General features: G+C 41.2%; 1 protein-coding gene across 2 annotated transcripts; it reads right to left on the reverse strand.

Moving 5' to 3' along the window:
- Window positions 1-9,436: 9,436 nt before the first annotated feature.
- Window positions 9,437-23,121, reverse strand: LOC119723090 (phospholipid phosphatase-related protein type 1-like). 2 transcript variants are annotated; one of them, XM_038193605.1, is made up of 8 exons: window positions 22,834-23,121; window positions 19,789-20,104; window positions 18,483-18,606; window positions 17,585-17,780; window positions 15,706-15,763; window positions 11,393-11,569; window positions 10,587-10,784; window positions 9,437-9,917 (listed from the first exon to the last, which is right to left on the reverse strand). In XM_038193605.1, exons 2-8 carry the CDS (start codon window positions 20,077-20,079, stop codon window positions 9,834-9,836), a joined length of 1,128 nt encoding a protein of 375 aa, XP_038049533.1. In that variant the 5' UTR covers window positions 20,080-20,104; window positions 22,834-23,121; the 3' UTR covers window positions 9,437-9,833. The 2 variants fall into 2 exon arrangements, with proteins under 2 accessions (XP_038049533.1, XP_038049531.1); XM_038193603.1 differs by having other exon boundaries at window positions 19,789-20,116; window positions 22,834-23,120.
- Between the last annotated feature and the right edge of the window lie 967 nt (window positions 23,122-24,088).

The following is a 24,088-nucleotide window of genomic DNA, read 5'->3' on the forward strand; positions in this document are numbered from 1 at the left end:
TTGGTGTACTGACACACCTGGCCTCCCTCGCCAGGATACACCCATTGGTCATTCTTGAATTTGCAGCCGATCCAAACACCTCCCCTGAAGATCGTGTCTGTGAACATCTCCCAGATGAATTGTTGCTCCTCCAGGGAGTCAGGTATCGCCAAGCCACCGCCCATGTCTGAGCAGATTGCGGAGCCGTTCTGCCACGGCATGTGCTCATCTACGAGGCAGTAACGGGAGTCGTGAAACCATCTCTGATCTCGACAGATGGTTTCTGCCCCGACACCGATGAACACCACCAACAAATATGCCAGGAGTTTTTCCATTGTAATTCCCGTGATAATGTTTCTAAACTAACTTAGCGTGCGAGGACAAATCGGTAGGCCTTCGACTTTCTGGCGGAGAGTCAGTACAGTTTCCCAATACATTCATCGGACTGATACGTCGTGACGACTTCTGGGCTTGTAAGCCTTGTCATTTATGCCCGTGGAATAAAAAGATGCCACGTATCATCTCTTCACGGGAATATCGATCACGTAAACTACTAGTAAAATCTTTTAATATCGAGGTTGATTCTGACCTCACAAATAGAAGCGCGCCGATCTTCTATTAATAATTGCGTCACACACTTGACAAAATTTCAATATACATTTTTATTTTTTTTGCTAAAGCAATACACGCAGTGAAACAAGGTCAGCTAAAATTCATTAAATATCTTGAACAGCGTTGCCTGATGGGAATGCGAGGCAGCGGTGGAAACGGTGGTTCAAAGATGAATACCCCATGCCCTTAAAAAAATGGATTTTTTTTCCTAACAACTTTTCAATATGTATTTTTTTTTTTACGTAAAAACCTTCTATGTTTCGATTTTGGGCATCTACGACCCTCCCAATAGGGTTTTCATTTTGTGAACAAATAACCCGCCCTGCGAGAGCGGAGTTATTGTCTGGCAGCCAATAAATCAAATTTTGTGAAGAAATAATTCAATATCAACTAAACGTCGTTATATTTTGTTCGTTCCATGTTTCATTCAAAGTGAATAACTTTTATACTGTTGTAGGAAAATAGCAATTGAAAAAAAAATCTATTTTTCGAAGTGAAACTCGAAAATAGCACAAGTCATCTTGAAGATTTCGTAGGTATATGCATCGGGATGGTTGCACAGTGGTAGCCTAAAGGTTTCTTATGAGCTATGATGATTGGGTTAGCGGAGCGATACATATTTTTGGTATTTGGTTGCGTGAGTTCTAATAAAGAAACGCCATCTGAAGTAAAAAAATCCTCTCTGCCCCTAATCACAATAGGCCATTGTTTTAAGCGATTGGGGAGGCAAGTTTACGTTGACTTATTTTACTAAAAATCTACAACTGTGTGCACATTTTGTTTCCATACTACATATGTACAGCATTGGTGTTTTTTTATCACAACGGTACGCAACCACGTCATAGCAATCTCGAGATTGCCAACATGAACTTTAAATGCTAGTAAATGAATTAATAACAATTAACATCAACTAAAAAATAAATGCAACATACAGGTAAACTGTGAAAAGTGCCTATAGATTAATGGACCCTGCGCACATAGACTATAGCTACTACAGGCTGAAAATACACCGTAGATTGTGTACAAGAAACAATTTTATGTGTGCATATAAACACATAATAAGAACAGTCAAGTTGATGAGTTCATTTTTACGACATTGATGTGTTCAACCAAAAGTCACAAATGACGCGATTTTGTGACTTTTCCCATCATGTCCTTTTGATGATTATCTTCTACAGTTATCTTCAACTATTAAGATGCATTTTATTAGACCGACAAATTGAAAGAATTGCAAGAATTGTCCATTTTGATGTCTTCTTCCTGGGCTTGGTAGCGACTGATGTCATTCAACTGGCAGATCATTTTTCCGGGGCTGCGCCGACGCAGTTGAAAGGAGCGGCATTGAGGCTCCTCCCGGCAGGCCGAACCACAGGCGATGGCACTCTTGACGGGGAACTCCTTGATGACGTGACCGGTCAGGCAGTGGGTTGGGGAGCGTACGTAAGCATGCGCTTGCATGCAGGACATCCGCGGGGTAACCGGTGGAACAGTAGGAATCTCACAGATGACAGAACAAGAACGAGCACACGGAAGGTCATTCCACTCGCCGGCATAATTCCTCCACAGATGTACGCACCCATCATTCTGTTTCGGCTCGTTTGGTGCCCAGGTGGTGTATTGACACACCTGGCCTCCCTCGCCAGGATACACCCAGTCTCCGTTCTTCAGCGTGCAGCCGATCCAAACATCTCCCGTGGAGATCGTCTTTGTGAACATCTCCCAGATGAACTGATGCTCCTCCAGGGAGTCAGGTATCGCCAAGCCACCGCCCATGTCTGAGCAGATTGTGAAGCCGTTCTGCCACGGCATCTGCCCATCTATGAGGCAGTAACGGGAGTCGTGAAACCATCTCTGATCTCGACAGCTGGTTTCTGCCCCGACACTGATGACCATCACTAACAAATACGCCACAGGTTTTGCCATCTCTCTGAAACTAAGCTCATTCGTGATGACAATTGTAAATCCCGTGAAGATGGGTTGCTCTTTTTACGGATAATGTTTCTGAAAGCAGTCAGCGTTCTAGGACAAATCAGTATGTCTTTTAATGGAGATAACTTTTCAGGACAGTTTCACAACACTCATCGGACTGATACACTGTGACGAGCTCTGAGCTTTTAAACCTCAATTGTCCTCCACGCCAGTGAATATAAATTCTGCCACGTTTTGTCTCATGACGAGAATATCGATCACGTCAATTTCAAGAGTTGGTATCTTTTAAACCTTATTTGTCCTCCACGCCAGTGAATAAAATTGATGCCACGTATCTTCTCGCGACGAGAAAATCGATCGGGTCAACTTCAAGAGTTGGTATATTCTATATCCCAGTTTGTTCTGAAATGATGAGAAGTAAACACGCGCCGATCTCATATTAATAATTCGTCATACACCTGAAGAAATTTCAATGGGCATTTTCAATTTCTTGCTAACGCAATACATGCGGTGACTAATTGTTAAATGGGCGTAAGGAAACATTAACAAAATATTATCACGAACGCGTTTTCGAAACGTATACTTGCTTGGGCTATGAGGCATGGTGGTCAAAGCGGCCATCACATAATATCGGCGCAAATACGTGAGCCGGTGGTCGGGAGAAACGATAGTTTAAAGATGTATACCCCATTCATGTCTTAAACAAAAACGGTATTTTTTCTGCCAACAAAGTTTCATTTTGTGTGTTTGGTTTTAACGAAACAAACTACTTAATTCCGATTTTGGGTGTCTGCGACCCTCCGACAAAGGGCTTTCATTTTATACACAAAACAATTACCCGCCCTGTGAGAGCGTAAATAAATGTATTGCCTGGCAGCCCATATATCGAACTTTGTAAAAAAAAGTCCGTCGGTGGATTTTTTTCGTTTGATATCTCATTCTAAAGTGAATAACTTTTATATTGCAAGGAAATTAGCAATGGAACAAAAATTCTATTTTCGAGGTGAAACCAAAAAATTGCACGAGGAATACATCTTTAAGATTCGTATACATCGGAATGATTGCACTGATGGTAGCCTGTTAGCTTTTTGTGAGCTATGATAATTGGCAACGGCCACCATAGCTAACAAAAAACCTCATAGGCTACCATGATTGGGTTCGTGGAGATGGTAAATGGTTTTTGGTATGGTTGCGCATGGACTAATAAAGAACAACAGTCGGAAGTAAAATCCACTACCTCATTCGATCCCAAATCACAAAACGCCACATTTTAAAGCGATTGAGGGCCCAAGCTTATGTTGCCTTACTTCACAATCTACAACTGTACACATAATTTGTTTCCATACTACATATAGGCCTACACAGTATTGAGTGTTTTGGATTGAACCATTTTGCTCGTAAGCATACCATACCGATATCGAGATTGCCAAAAATAAACATCAAATGCAAATAACTTAATCTATAAAAATTCAACACCGATACTACTAGCTACTAAAAAACATACTGATACCGTAGATGGTGTACAAGATGGAACAACGTTATTATTCGCGCATAAACACAAGTGCAATGCAGTTGAGAAGTTCTTTTTTCCTCAAACTACAGTGATCTGTTAAAATCAAAAGTCACATCTGACGCGATATGTTCTTGACGTCTTCCCATCATGATGAAAATCGTCTATAGTTATCGTCAACTAACCATCTGCACTTCATTAGACATTCACATTGAAATAATTGCAAGAATTGTCCAGTTTGATGTCTTTTTGCTGGGCTTGGTAGCGACTGATGTCATTCAACTGGCAGATCTTTTCTCCGGGGCTGTGCCGACGCAGTTGAAAGGAGCGGCATCGAGGCTCGTCCCGGCAGGCCGAACCACAGGCGATGGCACCCTTGACGGGGAACTCCTTGATGACGTGACCGGTCAGGCAGTGGGTTGGGGAGCGGGCGTCAGCGTACTCTTGAAGGCAGGACATCCCCGGGGTAACCAGTGGTGCAGTAGGAATCTCACAGATCACGAATTGAGACCAAGAGCACCGAAGGTCATTCCACTTGCCGGCATGTGTATCCCACAGCGTTACGCATGGGGCATTTTGAAACGGCTCGTTTGGTGCCCAGTTGGTGTACTGACACACCTGTCCTCCCTCGCCAGGATACACCCATTGGTCATTCTTGAATATGCAGCCGATCCAAACACCTCCACCGAAGATCGTGTCTGTGAACATCTCCCAGATGAACTGTTGCTCCTGCAGGGAGTCAGGTATCGCCAAGCCACCGCCCATGTCTGAGCAGACTATGGAGCCGTTCTGCCACGGCATCTGCTCATCTAAGAGGCAGAAACGGGAGTCGTGAAACCACCTCTGATCTCGACAGATGGTTTCTGCCCCGACACCGATGACCACCACCAACAAATATGCCAGGAGTTTTTCCATTGTAATTCCCGTGATAATGTTTCTAAACTAACTTAGCGTGCGAGGACAAATCGGTAGGCCTTCGACTTTCTGGCGGAGAGTCAGTACAGTTTCCCAATACGTTCATCGGACTGATACGTCGTGACGACTTCTGGGCTTGTAAGCCTTGTCATTTATGCTCGTGGAATAAAAAGATGCCACGTATCATCTCTTCAAAGGAATATCGATCACGCGAACTTCTAGTAAAATCTTTTAATATCGAGGTTGATTCTGACCTCACAAATAGAAGCGCGCTGATCTTCTATTAATAATTGCGTCACACGCTTGACAAAATTTCAATATATATATATATTTTTTTTTTGCTAAAGCAATACACGCAGTGAAACAAGGTCAGCTAAAATTCATTAAAATATCCTGAACAGCGTTGCCTGATGGGGATGCGAGGCAGCGGTGGTCGGTAAAAACGGTGGTTCAAAGATGAATACCCCATGCCCTTTAAAATATAAAATCCTAACAACTTTTCAATATGTATGTTTTGTTTTTACGTAAAAACTTCTTTGTTCCGATTTGGGGCATCTACGAATCTCCCAAAAGGGTTTTCATTTTGTGCACAAATAACCCGCCCTGCGAGAACGGAGTTATTGTCTGGCAGCCAATAAATTAAATTCTGTGAAGAAATAATTCAATACAAAACTAAACGTCGTTGTATTTATTTCGTTCCATGTTTCATTCAAAGTGAATAACTTTTATACTGCTGTAGGAAATTAGCACTTTGAAACAAATCTATTTTTCGAGGTGAAACTCGAAAATACCACGTGGAATCATCTTGAAGATTTCGTAGGTATATGCATCGGGATGGTTGCACTGTGGTAGCCTATACGCTTTTTTTGTGAGCTTTGATGATTGGGTTCGTGGAGCGGTAAATGTTTTTGGTATTTGGTTGCGTGAGGGCTAATAAAGAAACGCCATTTGAAGTAAAAATCATCTCTGCCCCAAATCACAATAGGCCATTGTTTTAAGCGATTGGGGACGCTGCAAATACGTTGACTTACTTTTTAAAAACTCTACAACTGTACACATTTTTTTCCATACTAGGCCTACATATATACAGAATTTTGGTGCTTTTTGATAGAAACAATTTGATCGCAACGGTACGCAACCATATCATAGCAATCTCGAGATTGTGAACATGAACTTCAAATGCAAGTAAATGAATTAATAACAATTAACATCAAATGAAAACAATGCAATATACAGGTAAACTGTGGGAAAAGTCCGATAGAGTCCGATACAGCCTAAAAGCATACCTTAGATTGTGTACAAGATGAAACAATGTTATTCGAGCATAAACACATAATAGTGCAGCATTCAGTGTTTTCGATTGAACTATTTTGCTCGTATACACACCATACCAATTTCGAGATTGCAAAAAATCAAAATCAAATGCAAATAACTTAATCTATAAAAAATAACACTTATTGGAAAAATACAAATCCGTTAGAATGGACCCTGTGCATGCTACTAGCTATATACTGAGACCAAAAGCATAAAGTAGATGGTGTACAAGATGAAACAATGTTATTCGCGCAGAAACACAAAGTAAAGTTGATGAGTTCTTTTTTTCTTCAAACTACAGTGATGTGTTAAAATCAAAAGTCACATCTGATGCGATATGTTCTTGACATTTTCCCATCATATCCTTTCGATGGTAATCGTCTATATTTATTGTCAACTAATAAGCTGTACTTTATTAGACAGTCAAATTAAAATAATCGCAAGCACTGTCCAGTTTCATGTCCTTTTCCTGGGCTTGATAGCGACTGATGTCATTCAACTGGCAGATCTTTTCTCCGGGGCTGCGCCGACGCAGTTGAAAGGAGCGGCATCGAGGCTCGTCCCGGCACGCCGAACCACAGGCGATGGCACCCTTGACGGGGAACTCCTTGATGACGTGACCGGTCAGGCAGTGGGTTGGGGAGCGTACGTAAGCATGCGCTTGCATGCAGGACATCCGCGGGGTAACCAGTGGAACAGTAGGAATCTCACAGATCACGAATTGAGACCAAGAGCACGGAAGGTCATTCCACTCGCCGGCATGTCTACGCCACAGATGTACGCACCATTCATTCTGTATCGGCTCGTTTGGTGCCCAGTTGGTGTATCCACACACCTGGCCTCCCTCGCCAGGGTACACCCATTGGTCATTCTTGAATATGCAGCCGATCCAAACATCTTCCGTGGAGATCGTGTCTGTGAACATCTCCCAGATAAACTGTTGCTCCTCCGGGGAGTCAGGTATCGCCAAGCCACCGCCCATGTCTGAGCAGATTGTGAAGCCGTTCTGCCACGGCATCTGCGCATCTATGAGGCAGTAACGGGAGTCGTGAAACCATCTCTGATCTCGACAGATGGTTTCTGCCCCGACACCGATGACCACCACCAAGAAATACGCTACAGATTTTCCCATCTCTCTAAAACTAAGCTCACTCGTGATGAGAATTGTATATCCCGTGAAGATGGTTGCTCTGTTTACGGATAACGGTTCTGAAAGCACTCAGCGTTCTAAGACAAATCAGTAGGCTATGTCTTTCTGGTGGAGATAACTATCAGGACAGTTTCACAACACTCATCGGACTGATATACCGTGACGAGTTCTTAGCTTTAAAACCTTAATTGTCATCCACATCATTGAATAAAGCTATGCCACGTATCTTCTCACGTCGACTCCAAGAGTAATTGGTATCTTTTAAACCTTAATTGTCCTCCACGCAAGTGAATAAAAATCATGCCACGTATCGTCTCGTGACGGGAAAATCGAACAGTAAACCTTCAAGAGTTGGTATCTTTTCTTATATCCCGATTGGTTCTGACATTATTAGAAGTAAACACGCGCCAATCTCATATTAATGAATCGCCATACACATGACGATATTCTAATGTGCATTTTCAATTTTTGCTAACGCAATACACGCAGCGACTACTCGTTAAATCTGCACCATCATGAAACATTAAAAACAAAATGTTATCACGAACACGTTTTCAAAACGAAAACTTGCTTGAGATATGAGGCAGGGTTAGTTGTCAAAGGAGCAGGCTCAGTTTTCGGCACAAATACGTGATTTTCATAATGCATGACTTTCAATGCGTCTATGTAAAAAGACAGAAACCCCACAAAACACTAGGGACTTTTAGCTTGGCTATTGGCACATATCGGATCAGATGGATGCACGCGTCACAACCAAGGAGACCTATATCATACGATGACAACAGTGTTTTATTTCACTAAAGTCTTTTAACAGTATAGTAGAATTCAAATTATATTACAGTCTTTTAAACAAAACAATATACATAAAAATATTTCTTAAAGGGAATATTCAGCATTTGCAAACATCCAAAAAATAAAACTACCAAATTGTTATGAAATACCTTACTTAAGCATCCTGTAAAATCATGGCACCTGGTGTGCTGTCATTTTTAAGAAAAGTGGTATTTTTGTACCAATTTTCAACGCTGGTCCGCATTTTGTTTGCAATCGATTGCACACCTTTGAGCGGGTACAAGCCAGCTAAAAGACTGTTTCCCTGACCTTACAATTCCCCGACGTCTATAAATTGCTCTGTTTCATTTAAAGAGGAATCAGGGAACTAGACTACAAGAACATGATTGTTTTTCGTGATTTGTCCAGCATCTACGAACACAAAACTACATACAAGTCAGTGTATTAATATTTGCTGTAAAATACTACCCCCCCCCCCCCATCCGTCCATTTCTGAAAATTACAGGAAAAGCACATGTTGTATATAATAATAACAGAAGAAGTTCAAGATGTGAAATGAATTTGATTTAGTAATTAACAAAACTCCCATTTAAAGGGAAGATACAACATTTGCAATCACGAAATACCTTTTACTGGATTTTTAGGAGATGACAGTCTCAAGCATCCTGTAAAATCGTGGCTCCTAGTGTGCTGACATCTTCAAGAGAAATTGTGTTTTTCCAACGCTGGTCGGCCGACCAGTGTTGGAGAAAACTGTTTTTTTTTTCTTCAAAAATTGCTCCTAGTTTTTCATAATTAGTTATCCTGAATTTCGGTGCAATTGATTACACACCTGTGAAGGGGTACAAGCCCTCCGGACTGATTCTCTGACCTTACAATTCCCCAAAGTGTACGAACTACTCCGTTTCATTTTAAATGGGGTCAGAGAACCAGACTACAAGAACATGGGTTTTCTTGTTTTTCCCCCAGCATCTACAAGCCCAAAACGTAAAACAAGTCAGTTTCTAATCATCCAAATCCATTTATTTCTGAAAATTTGTACATTCCCTTTAAATAAACCTAAGACATAGTGACGTCACGCTTTGTTTACACGTGCGCTTTCCTATGGGAGCCAGCTGGGTACGAGAGCCAACTCTCGTCCCCAGCTGGCTCCCATAGGAAAGCGCACATGTACACAACAACGCGTGACTACATTATGTCTAATAGGTCTATTAGTGCCCCCCCCCCCCCCCAAAGGCCTCAAGGCCGGTTCATAGTGCAGGTAAAAACGACGAAAAAATCCTGATCTTGTGGGCCTACTGTCTTTTCTATTTTCACTGCTATAGGCCTACCCTGGCGAATTCGCAGGGCAGTTTATAATCTCGTTTTACTTGATATATCATAACTTGCCTCCGTCACCAACTCAGTGGAAACATTGATTGCGGAAAACGATTCTTCTGCAATTATAAGGGGATAGTGGTGACATTATAATACGCAAAGCTTCAAGTATAAGGCCGACCTTTGCTTTTGCGAAAGATTTCTCCATACATCGCAACGTTAGTGCTTTTTACGTCTAACAGCAGCCGACTGGTAGGTTATTTTGGTAATGGTGAGCTGTAGGCCCACAAATGACGATTTTAGTCACGGATTCTTTCAGAATACTCCTGGCTGTGCTTGGTGATGGATGATCACCATATCGTCTGCATAGGATGGGTTGTGACCAGCCGCTATCCCATTCTAGAAAATAAGCAAAATAGAAATGTTTGATTTAGACACTGGTCGATCAAGTTGTTTTCGTTTACATTGTATGTGATTTGCCATACTTCAAATGTTGCAGGCCAGTAAATAGGCCGCAGGGGCGGATCCAGGAAATTGGAAGGGGGGTGGGGGGTGGGGGGGGGTCCCTGGTACCATATTTCAATAGGGGGCGCTGTTCAAATTCGACGATTATTAAACTAGATTACAGAATGGTGTACCGTATTTTGAACAGGCGGACATTATACCAGTATAATTTTTGGGGGTGTCAGGGGGGGGGGGGGTTCGACTTATTTTTTAGGAATTTGTATGATATTTTTTTTTTTTTTACAGAGCTGGGGGGGGGGGGGAGTTTGACCCCCAAAACCCCCCTCTGGATCCACGCATGAGGCCCTAAATTGCATACCGTGCATGACCAATTACGATACTGATCACCGTACTGTCAATTTCTCTCTTCTCACGATACCGTCAATTTCTCGAACGTGCATTCGGACTACCGAACCTTCGGATCAATAAACCTTCGGACTATGAACCTTCGGACTGTCGAGTCGAGCGAACCCCTTATAATCATCAGTGTCGCTTTGGCATTTTATTTAAATTGTCAACTTAATTACACTATCAACCGCGACTCCATAATAATTTTCAACCGACCTGTTGCGACACGTGCGAAGTCGACAGGGTGTCGGCGCAGTGTTGCACCCTGGGTAAGACAAAGGATGACGGGGCGGTCTGCATGAAATGCTGCTCCTCGATGGAGAACATGGAGCCTGAGCCTTTGGAGGGCGAAGCGGTGAGATTGGAGTGGGGCTTGGCAGGTCTCTCTTGAAAGACTCGCAGAATGACAAGGCTCTGTGACAAAAAAATGCAATCTGAATAAATGTCGAAAACTAAATTTTAAACGAATTTGGGCGTTTTAAGGACGTAACTTTCTCGATTGCCAACAGGGTCACGTTTATCACACGTCAATAAAAGGAGTTTAACGAATGTTACACAGTGAAAACTGCGTTCGAAGAGTTTAAACATGTTTCTAAACGCTGTCTTAATTGTACCCACTATTTCACATGCTTGAATCTACCACGTTTAAATTTGTTTTTGTCTATGATATGTTTAGGTACACGATGAAATCCTATTAGTACCATCAAGTTTAAAATGTAAAAATACATAAAAAAATAACTGATCGGTTTGTTCAAAGTCGATGGACAGGCTAAATTCACACTTTTATCCCTCTTTGTTTATCACTTGTCTCAGATAAAAGGAATTTTAAAGTAAACTTTGACGTTCTCATAGGCCTATAGGCCTACGTTATAATAATATTGATGGCTCTGACAGCCTTCCATATTGTGCAAAAACCTACACATGTCTTTGTCTACTGTGAAAAATGGGTACAAACTGCTTTTAAAATCTGAACCCTATTTTTAGTGTTACAAAGATGAGGTAATTCTATGATTTTTTGTTACCAGATACAAGGCGATGGAGGTTCCGAGGATGAACCCGGCGAGCACGTCGGACCAGTGGTTCCTGTGCGATGCCGCCCGGGAAAGTCCCCAAATCACGGCGCAGCTCACGTAGGCCAGACAAAACAGCGGCACGGGCAGACGCACGTTACGGAACTGCATTTGCGTAGAGAGATATACCTATATACATGCGAGAACAAAATTACAGAAAAAACACTACATTTTGTATTCAGTTGTGGGCTATATATTTTAAAAGTTGTGTAGAAATACGGTTCTGAGGTGGTACAATTCTAGAAATTACCACAGCAAACTGTTGTGTTAATTTTTTTTTTGTCGAGGTTTTAAACGTATAGGCCCTAATCGATTCTAAAAAGTCTTTACAATAGATTCTATTCTGGAATATAAAAAATTAATCTATTTTTGACCGGAAAAAAGCCACTTCAACACTCTGCACTCCATTTCAACACTCTGCACTCTGCACTCCGTTGCGTTGATTTTTGATGCGCCTGGTGGCTGCTCATACCGTTAGCTCTCCCGATCACGTTATTGTATCCTGGATCTACGGCTCTAATTGAGGAGAAAAATCAACTGGAGTATCAAGTAACGACTTGTCATCATTCCTAGATTCATTTCATGATCAGATTATTTGTCAATTTGTCAATTTGACAAGATTGTGAAATTTTTCATCGAAGTCAAACTGAAGCTAATACTGTCTACTGCACCACACTGTTTGAACAGGAGCTTTCTACATACACCAATGGCCAAGCCTGCATTGTTGGTTCCAGTATTGTGTGCATTGTCCGCACTAATTGCGCCACCAGTTATCTCTCTTGTCACCCATTCAACAGTGACAGTAATGGAATACCAGCCAGCCCACTCCTATTCAAGAGACGAACTGATTCGCCTGAACAATAGACAGCTAAAGCTACCTCTGGATGTGTACAAATGTATACAAAGCCTCAATCTTGGAGTAGTTAAACCAACTAGAAGGGGTTGCAGAGGAGGAATCAAACGACACATGCAGCAACATTTGGCAGTTCCACCTAACCCAGGTTCGAATTTGCCTCATGACAATTCCCCTCATCATACTCAGACAAAGAAAAACACAAAATTCTGTTCAGTTAACCTTCAGTCAATCAGAAATAAAACCACAGCATTCGTGGACTTCATCTTAGACAACAAATTCGACGTTGTCGCAATCTCAGAAACCTGGTTGAAGCCTGGAGATGAAGCAATCATAAATGACATCACCCCGGCTGGCTTCTCAATCCAGCACATCCACCGCCCTTCTTCTAAACGAGGAGGAGGTCTTGCCCTTCTCTACAAGTCCGGATTAACTGTCCGATACCCAAATCATTCGAGTGTTTATATGCTGAACTCATAAGCACTTCAAACTCAATCTCCATAGTGCTTATCTACCGCCCACAGACAAAATCCACTGGTTGCTCTTTCAATGTTTTCATTGATGAATTCTCGTCCATCATTGACCAGCTCTTACTAAACCCAATGCCCATTTTCATCACTGGTGACTTCAATGTTCATGTGGATGACCTAACTGACACAAATGCATGTAGTTTTGCATCGTTGCTCTCAAGCAGTGGCCTACACCAACACATCTCGGATGCTACCCATACTGCCGGTCATACACTTGACTTGCTGATCACACGAACATCGGACATTGCAGTATTCTCCAATCCCCAAATCATTGGTGGACTATCAGATCATAGTGCTATAACCTGTGATCTTTTGCTCGAAAAGCCACGTACTCTCACCAAGGTTATTTTCAAACGCCACATCAACGCCATAGATACTGTTCAATTCTGCAATGACATAGCCGTTTCGGATCTATTCCACTCAACCCCCACGGCTGCGCTAGGAACTAGGGTGGAAAGGTACAACAATACCCTGAAACAACTCCTGGATAAACATGCCCCAAGCAAGAAACGCACAATACAAATTCGACCCAACTGCTTGTGGTATACCGATGATCTTCATACTGAAAAGCAGAAACGGCGACATCTAGAACGTGCCTGGAGACGATCACGTCTCGAAATTGATCGCCTGCTCTACCAAGAACAAAAGCAAAAGGTCAATCACATGATGGCGACCGCTAAGTCTAACTACTACAACAAGCTGTTCTTGGCCAATGCCAAAGACCAAAAACAGCTTTTCAAACTAACTGACCGATTACTTCACAGGTGTCGTGTGTCCCCTCTCCCTGAAAGCAGTGACGAGAATCTGGCAAATGAGTTCTGCTGTTCCTTCACTGAGAAGATCCAGAAGATTCGCCAAGGTTTCAAGCGTGTTACTACTGATTTGCCGCATGAGGAAGAGCTCTGTGCCTCACATCACCTCACATCATTTCAGCCAGTTACAGAAAATGATGTGTCTAACATTCTCAGTAAATCATCATCTAAATCCTGCGAATTAGATCCAATTCCATCATCCCTGTTTAAGAAATGCTCAGCCTCCCTAGTGCCGGTTTTCACTGGCATCATTAATGACAGTTTACTGTTTGGTGATGTACCGGATGATATGAAAGTTGCTCAGATACGACCTCTTTTAAAGAAGCCGCATCTAAACAAAGAGGAAATGAAGAATTACAGACCAGTGTCGAATCTTTCCCTTTTGAGTAAAACCCTTGAGAGGGTAGTCTTAATGCAACTCTCATCTTTCTTAATTGAGAACAATCTACATGACCCGCATCAATCTGCCTTCCGTGCTAATCACAGCGTCGAGTCTGCCACCCTCAAAATCCAAAATGACCTGTTGCAGGCTATGGACAAGCGCAAGATATCATTGCTCGTGTTGCTTGACCTATCAGCAGCTTTTGATACAGTTGACCATCCCACATTATTCAGCCGCCTCAACACTCGTATTGGGATAGATGGAGTTGCATTAGACTGGTTTAAATCATACCTTAATGACCGATCTCAATTTGTCCGGGTCAATGATTCAAGTTCATCTACTGTCTCTCTTGATTTTGGGCTACCTCAAGGATCAGTCCTAGGGCCCGTCTTGTTCTCTCTGTATACAATGCCACTTGGTGAAATCATTCGAAAGCATGGTATATCCTATCATTGTTATGCAGATGATACCCAATTATACATGTCAGTAGACCCTCAACAACACAAGGTTGATTCAGCAATCCAGCAGATGGAAACATGCATTGATGACGTACGTTCTTGGATGACTCAAAACTGGCTTAAATTCAACGATGAAAAGACCGAATTTATCATCATAGGTTCAAAGCAGCAATCGTGCAAAGTTCATGTTCCATCTATAAGGGTTGGTGATTCAACCATCATGCCATCAAATCAAGTCAGAAATCTTGGTATTATCTTTGATTCATCTCTATCCATGGAACCTCACCTTACATCAATCTCTAGATCAGTCTGCATGTCGATCCGTAACATCGGACACATACGAAAATATCTTGACAAACACACAACTGAAATACTTGTTCACGCTTTCATCACATCCAAAATTGACATGGGCAATTCACTATTGTATGGCATTAACCTAAATCAACTAAACCGTTTGCAGCGACTACAAAACATCAGTGCCAGACTAATCTCTCTCACTAGTAAACATTCTCACATCACTCCTGTACTAGCAGATCTCCACTGGCTTCCAGTATCATACAGAATTAAATACAAACTTGGCCTATTCGTGTTCAAAATCCTCCACAGCAATGCGCCGGAGTATCTCATCGACCTCATCCACCCGTACTCAACAGCACGCACCGGACTCCGCTCCAGTGAGCTCATGATGCTTCACGAGCCCAGGACCTCCACTCTGTGGGGTGACAGATCCTTTGCGGCAGCGTCAACCCGAGTGTGGAACCAACTCCCTCTGGCTATCAAATCATCTCCATCCATCACAACATTTAAGACAAACATAAAATCTCACCTGTACAAACAAGCTTACTCTCACAACACACAATCTTAACTTGACTTTCTCCTCGAGCGCCATGAGCGCCTATTTTTGGCGGATACCGGCGCTTTACAAATGTTCTTTTATTATTATTATTTTATTATTTTGTCTCCCAAAATATTGTTTTCATTTTGTAGTTCATGCATGCGAAGATTCAGATAAACTCCCATCTGAACTTTTCAACAATCATAATGAGAAACTGAAATAATTTGTTAATTTCCCATGTCACATCAGAAATCTGACAATTTCGGTAACGCTGGAGAATTTGCTGTTTAATTTGAAACTGTATTTGTCGGGGTGAAACCCCAGAAAGAATTTAAAATTTTGAACCTTCTGCCGAAATTTTCATCTGAGGCAAAGATTTTCCTCAAATGACTTACCGTAGCAAAGACGGAGGAATAGGCACCCAAGGACGCATGGATAGACGGCAAAGACCTCCTGTAAAATAGGACAGCACGGAAGCAAGTTTCAAGTTGATTTTTCCCTTTCATTTGCAATGATGCTTACTAGGGATGTCGTTTCTTTCTCACACTTTTTTGAAATCCGTGCGATATTGGCCCGGGAGGGGGGGGGGGGAGGGGAAGGGGAAGGGGAAGGGGAGGGGGAGGGGTGAGGGGTGCACGCCACCATACAAAATAGTCGCCCCAACCGGAAATTTGGCAACCGGAGACAATCACAGTCCGTGCTTAGCGAGTTTAACATAAAAGTTCCCCTTTTTCACGTGTTCTTTTTATATTTCACGAAAACCCTGTTTTTCGCGATTGGCTGTTTTTAAAAAAAACATCCCATGGAAGTGGAATAGCGCCACCTACGGTCTTACATTGACCGTGATGCACGTTTTAAACGCCCCCATGGGAAGATGGTGTCCAGCCCCCCCCCCCCTCGTCTGAGCCAAACCTTGCTATTCAGAAATCAAATTCGTCTATAATCGATTGATACGAATTCGATCTGTGAATGCTGCCATTCGGCAACAGCTTGGACGCATTCGATCTGTAATGACGAATATTCTCAACCCGGAGACTAAAGAGGACGACCAAGCTTTGAAATTAAATGGAAAATCACTACATTGGTTTTCTTAAAAGCGTGTGAAATTTTCGGGAACGAAATTGAATGATAGAGTTGTTGAATTTGACTGATGAAAAATCTTTTAAAATAGCCGGGAAAACCTATACCATAGCCATTCGAGCAGATGTGAATTTCAAACTAAAGGTTAAAAAAAAAATAGAGGTTAAAAAAAAATCAAAAAGTTATGTGCTGGCCAAGCATTCAGGGGTCGGTCTGAGCCATAACAATGCCCCAGCCAACCCCTTAGGGCTCTTCCGGGATCTCGGCGTTCCCGGCCAATACACACTTCCTTCCCTGTCCATCCATGTAACCCGAGGGCCAGGCACCATGTAAAAGCAAAGAGCTAAGGGAGGAACAGGGCGGCCCCTAAGCCCTGATCCTCCGAGTGGACCACATGCCCTGAACCTGTACGAAGGCGCCAACCTGGACTTCGCAGACAGTCCCAGCAGCAGTGCTTACCGATTAAGCTAAGGTACTGTTGGTGATTTACGATGGGAAATTAAACATCTTATAATGACTGAATGCGAGTGCGTTGTAAAGCAAAAAAGACACCGACGGGATTCGAACCCGGGGCCCCGCGAGTGTGGACGACGAATCGTAACCACTCGGCCATTTCGTTACCTTGGTTCTCTTTAACAAACAAAAAACGTTGTCTTTATAGTTGAGGAAACACGCCGGGAAGATTACTTGGTCCATTTGCTTTAGCTCCGTGGACGAAAACAAGTCGACATATTTGAGGAATAATGAGCCCAGTGTGTTTGATTTGTAGGAAGTTGTAAACCGCAGCCATTGTGCGAAATAACCGCGTGCCAGGTGGATCATTACGCAACAATGAACACTGCAATTATTGCGCATTTAAAAAAAGGCAGACGCGTAGATTTCCACACTTTGTATCTGGACACATATACTGTAGATTCTTACAATCCCGAGATTGCCAACATGAACTTTAAACGCAAGTAAATGAATTAATAACAATTAACATCAAATGAAAATCAATGCAAACTTGTGTCCGACGAAAGAAAACCGTCTTCCATTCAGCACGGGTAAAATTGGGCGCCCTAGCTCCACTGTAACATCTATCCCCCCCCCCCCACTCGCTCCCTCGGATGAGAACCCATGGCTACGCTGCTGCAGCAAATTAAAAGACCATCTAAAATGTGTACGTTTCCGTGGGGAACGCCTTGATTTGAATACCTGGCTTGTTTGATGAGGTCGTAGTCTTCATTCAAGCAGGTGTAGTCCGTGACGAATCTCGTGTCGGCCGCGCCGTAGACTGGACTGCAGGCGTCGGGGTCGCACGCAGCGAAGAAGTACGGAGTCATTCGTCCCGTTACGATCTGGATGAAGTCGGTGATAACCCAAGTTGCGAACCCACCCAGGCTAAAAATGCCTAAAAATATGAGGACACTTTTAACTACATGTATATACGATGGTAAAATGTATTAAAACAACAACGTGCATGCTCGATAAACCTATAGGTCCAATAAGTCGAAAATGATGCGCAGCATTGGCGCACGTACGCTCCCACCCGTCCCAGGCCAGACCTCCCACAAAAAATTACCACCTTTCGTCCTTCTGTTGGAAAAGTTTCTAGAGTTGAGAATATACATTTTATTAGCTGACAAAACTGTAGTCCAGATATCCTGCAGGGGATTGGAGCGAAGGGGGAGTTTTTCAGAAAAAGTGACCTATCCCCCTATACTATAGATTTTCGTTTGTAAGAGGTTAAAAAGCGAGAAGAGCAGAGCTGGCACTTCCGTTTCATTAAAAAAAAAATCCGCAATAGAGTTTTGTACAAAGTGTAAATGAAGTATGCGAGTAAGTTCCGATATTTAATTGCATGAATTTGAGGCCTCCCACATTCGTTGAATCCTTGGGGCCAGGCGGCGAGTCGCCTGCCCCGCGAAGTGGGTGGAGATTCCTTGGTCTCATCGATTGGAACAATTTGAAGTCTGTTGATTACTCTGATACTCAGATGTATTTAAATGATTGATAGATGAAGGAGATCTTGTCGTTTTATATCACATGTTCATCGTAATCTTACGGAGGAGTTTATTTTCAAGTTACCCCTAAGGACCAGAAAGATACCTACCAATGAAGCGAAACGCCCTCCTCAAGGGCGTGTACAATTTAAGGCTGCAGCTATGCACCATTTTCAAAGATTCCTTGGTCTTGTCGCACTTACACAGAGCCAACATGCTCTCACCTGAAAGGATCTGCAACCAAACATCCAGTCATTATGAATTTGTTAAGAGGGAAATCAGGCTTCATCCATATCCAGCTTTAAAGTTATATCTATCCCTATCATCGTCCGCGCATGCATTTTTCTTTCTTACAGAGCTATAGGCTGATATCACTATAGTTATCAGGTAGGAGGCTGCAGACGTACGTTTTAACATCAATATAACGAACTTTTTAACAATAGCCTTAGACACCAATTTCTCGGGAACTGACGATTGTCTCTCGACCCTGGAAATACAGGGAGGATTTAAAATGTCAAACGTAGACGCCCACACGATATAAAGTGCATGCTCAAAAATTGGACGGTCATAATTTGAATTATTTATGACTATATTGTATTAAGATGGATGTCTTTATGCATTTGTAGATAATTATGATAGAATTTAGATTAAATCTTGAAATTGGAATTCGGCGGGGGTCCAACCCCGGCCATATTGAGGTAAACCAAACAAAATCGCTCTTTTACAGGGATAAACCAGATTAGTTCAAAAGGGAATATTGTGTCCATTTTAAAGGTTTGACTGATTAACGTCCGAAGTAGCCTTTTTTTTCGAAACCAAAACGTGATCAGATGCATAAAAGAAATTCACAAAGTGCACACGGGGAATTGCTTCCATTGTGCGAAATTGAGAATGAGAGCTTCCTCTTTCGATCCAACTAAAGAAGTTGCAAATCTTCAACAAAACATCCTTGAAATACAGTTTGATACATGTGCAGTATCTGTAAACATATAGTTGCAATTGCGAAAAAAGGATTTTGAAGCTATGGTTTTCCTGCAGACAAAAATTGTCAGACAAATGGGTATGGTCTTTTTCCACTTTTCAACACACCAACCGCCTTACTTTAATTCACATTCTTAACAAAGGTTGGTCAATTTCTATTGCGATCTATCAACAATTGGGATAATTTCATGCTAATGATTGCCAAAGTTTTACTAAACTCAGTGTGAAACAACAGAGTGCAAAACCGTACGCCGTATTGCAGGGTCTGGGAAAAGAATGATATTTTCAGGTTTTTTTTTCTATATTTGTTAATATTTCTTAAGTGTTTCTTTATATACGTGTGTTTTTTTTTAGCATGAATGATTCTCTTTTTTATTTTATGGAATATACTGGAATATACTGGGCCTGTGGGCCGAATAATGAACGCAAATTTACCAAAATTACTGGCGCTGCAAAACTGATGACATAGAGCCCCCTTTCCGGCACAATTTCATCCTCGATGTAAGGCATCATATACTGCCTCTCATTACACCAAAAACCTCTCTTAGCTGGCGCGGGAAGATAGTACGTGAACTCTAGAAGGAACCAGAGGACGCCGACACCAGCGAAGAGTACGTAATCCACACCGAGAAAGCAGGGCACCAGCCAGGTGTTCTTGGATACCAGTCGACCACGCTGGTCTTGGTATGGCTCAGTGGTGCTGCACCAGCGATGGTCGTCCACCATTTTTGTTGGTTACTAGGGGAGTGGCCTGTGGACAAACCTTGAAAAATAATGTCAGATGTAAAACATAAACATTACTTAGTCATCTATATAGGGCGAGTCCGTGGACTATTTGGATAATTCATAAGTGGTGTCCCGTATAGGTTCTATCTAAGATAATTGATGCTGAAATAAAAACTGTAATATGAATGCAGTCATGGCTTATAAAAGGCAGCTAGAATTTCAAAACTAATCAGCCCAAAATCAGAAAACGTACCACTATTAATCAAAACAACATAGGGTAACTTTGGCCTCACAGCTCTGTAGGCCTATAGAACACGTGCCCTGTGACATATTGGGCAACCGATGGGCAACCCAAACATTTAAAGGGAATACACAACATTTGCAAACTACATCGAAAAATAAAACTACCCAGTTTTTACAAAATACGTTACTAGGATGTTGGTAAATGATAGTGTAAAGCATCCTGTAAAATAATGGCACCTGGTGAGAAGTCATTTTCAAGAAAAGGGGTATTTGTGTGTACATTTCCAACGGTGGTCGGCCGACCACCGCTGGAAAAACCTAACTATTTTTCACCTACTGCTCCAAATTTACCAATTTTTTTCAGTCCAATTTTGTTTGCTATTGGTTACATGTACATGAACGGGTTTCCGGCATCTATAAATTGATCCATTTCAACTTTAGTGGAGTCAGGAAACCAGACTACTTGAACATTTTTGTTTTTCTTGGGTTTTTTTTCAGCATTTTCCAACACAAAACTTCAAACATGTCAGTGTAACAATATTTGATCTATTATACTAACCCCTCAAATAGTTCATTTCTGAAAATTACAGGAAAACCCAATGATGTACATTCCCTTTAAGCCTCTTTTGCATGTAACACAGTGTCCCCCCAAACGTTGTGCAAGTAGATATCCTTTGATTTCTCAAAAACTACTTAAAAACGAGTATTTCATCTTGATGGAGCATATTAATTATATTATACTCTGGTGTATATTCAGTAAAAATGTCATGGAATCCGTTCATGCACAACCTTGCTCTGGTTCATGCAAACCAGAGATCTAACAGATAATAAAAGGCTAAGGGGGTTTCTTATTCCAATGGGCCTTATTCACGAGTCGGCCATGTTGAATTTAAAGTGAGGTAAAATCTTCATTTTTTGGAACTTGCGAAAAGAAATGAAAACAAGTACATTACTAAATAATTCAAGTCTGCTTAAATGAAAAATGTGTAATTAAGCATTCCCTGATGTTTAAAGCCAGATTCAAAAAAATGAAAGGCTGCATAAATAGTATGGCACCATCCCATTCAACAGTTAACAATTTATGAAGTACTGTACATTTAGGGAACACGACAAAAATGGCTACCTCGTGGATAAGGTCCATTGGATGGGATTTACACAGTTAACTATCGGAGTGAACAGGCCCATGACAATCTGATGCACTGATATCACTAACTGTGTAAATCCCATTGGAATGGGTGAAAAACCCATAGGTCTAGTCTTTGACAATCTGTTAGATCTCTTGTTTGCATGAACGGATTTTCATGGCATTTTCACTTATTATACACAGAGGATTATTAATAACTTTATAACTTAACACATTTTATAATTGATTAAATTAATAACCACTTCTGTGGTGCAAGCCTCATTTTGCAACAATTTGCCCCAAAGACAGCTGCTCTCGCATTTTTTTTTTTTTTACGGTGTAGGTCTACAAACGAGTGGGACATAAGGAGGTTGCAATCTCCTGAAGGAACAGTGATCAGCAATTACGAAAAAATACGGGAAGAATGTTGCATCCTGACGTCACTTGTTTTTATCATATATTATCTCAATGAAGGTCGGTCATTGCAAAAGTGTTGAAAAGACATGAATCTTGGACTGAGAAGCATTTCCAATTTTGTTAGAAAATACACGCTTTGAAAATGCATTCGACTCTCGACTCTCTTGTACACAACCAAAGAAGTGGCGTCTGGATACTACATTCTTTGCAAATATTCAAATGGCAGGAGATGGATAATCATAATACATTTACTATATCATTTCAAATAAAGTTTCGTTAATCCATGGAGCATATTATTCAATCGCTCATTGATGGGGTTATCAATAAATATCGAGGATGTGACATCCTGGGCACTTGATTGGAACGAGATTGATATTCACCATTTGGCAACTTGTATCTTTTTTTATCAGCACCATGCATAATATTGATAAGCTAAATCCTTGATAGATTGAAAGACGAAACATGGTCGAGATCATTGTGTAGAGCTACATGAATGCGAAATTGATGTTTCCATATTATTCAGCGTTGCACCACGACTGTACTCTTTATAAACTCACTAAAATATTTTTACAAGCGTGTTTGTCACTCAGTCAGTTAGTACGTCATTCTCTCATTCAAAACATTTCCTTTGATAATCTATGTACGACCATCATGCTCGCCATCTCCCGCTCTCAAAAAAAAAATAATGCTCTTTTTTGTTCAAGCACTTATTTTGTACACTGCCTAAAGAGTCTTATTAAAGATGTTTTACGTGTTTTCTTCTTAAATCTCTTCTATTATTTTCTTTGAGAGCAATCATTATCTACTTCGGCATCATTTTGAAACACCTTCCTACACATACGTATCTCCATCCTCCTTACATGACCTTGGGCAAAAATGCATTTCCTCGCAATCTCAGATCACAAACCACTCCCAAATCGTTAACAAAATCAAATATTTCGACACCAAAAAATCAACGATTTTGTACTCACTTTCTTCTGCTGTCTCCTCCTCTTTCAGTCTTTACAATGTACTGCGATCACACGAACTGTGTTTTTTTTTATGGGGTTTGTTTTACATGATCGTCATCATTTTTAACATCCCATGTGTAGCCGTTCCGAAGCGCAGTATCTTCCGCTACAATGAACGCATAATGCCGCCTATCGGTCGCTACACAAAATACCTTCCTTTTATCATTCCAACTCGGAAATTATATTATGTAGAGCCTTGTACGTCAGACGCATACCCGCCCGTGCTGTTTTTGTATGCGTTATTAAAAAAAAGACAGGTGTTTCCAGTACAATGTGCTGGCTGTTTTTTTTTAATCCCTTTGCGTATTCTGATTGGAATAATTGCGCGACGCTCATGAATAAATTCATTCCGTCGCCATGGTGACATTTTCCTCCAGGTGCAAAAGAGACATAAATTATTCTAACTTCGTTCGCCCCATGTTATAAATATACTCATTAATTTCTTTGTTTACCTGTTCCTCGTATCAATATTAAAATATCAGATGAATAAATTAATGTTTTATTTTTTTCATTTTTTTCCACAGTTTTTAAAATCTCTCATGTAGTCCTTATAATATAAGGAGTTCTGGATATTGATAAATTCTTATCTAGTTTTACAAGTCTGTTTGTTTACACTCAGACCACCAACTTTAACAGATTCACCAACTCTAACATTCAATTTTGTCCGAGAAAATTTTCACATGCTTTTCACAATACCAATTTAGTCATTTACCATTCAATTTCAAAGTTTGGTCACCAGGCTTTTTAGTCACCGGGTCGAGAATATTACGTCATTACAGAGATCAAATTCGTCTTATATATAACTCAATTAGACGAATTTGATTTCTGAATAACACGATAACACCGGTTCGAAATCGTGTGCTCATTATTTGAATTTGTTTGCACTAAATTTGAAATTGTCTGACAAAAGACGAAATTAAACATTTAAAGTGCACTCAATCGATGTTGCTGGACGAAATTGAATATACGAAGAATGTTTTAAAATAGCCGGGAAAACTTATATTAAGATGGATGTCTTTATGCATTTGTAGATAATTAAGATATAATTTAGATTAAAACTTGACAAAATGGGTCTACCCGATGTTCCCCAACACCGATGTTCCCCGAAATCCTTAGGATTAGGGTTAGGGTTGGGGAACATCGGTAGGTATGCACCCCTCATATAGTCATACATGAAAACCAGGACTATCATAATAACTGTTCCCCAGCACAAATT

The sequence above is a fragment of the Patiria miniata genome, unplaced genomic scaffold (genome assembly GCF_015706575.1).
Source record: "Patiria miniata isolate m_02_andy unplaced genomic scaffold, ASM1570657v1 HiC_scaffold_16, whole genome shotgun sequence".
In the NCBI taxonomy this organism is placed as follows: Eukaryota; Metazoa; Echinodermata; class Asteroidea; order Valvatida; family Asterinidae; genus Patiria; species Patiria miniata.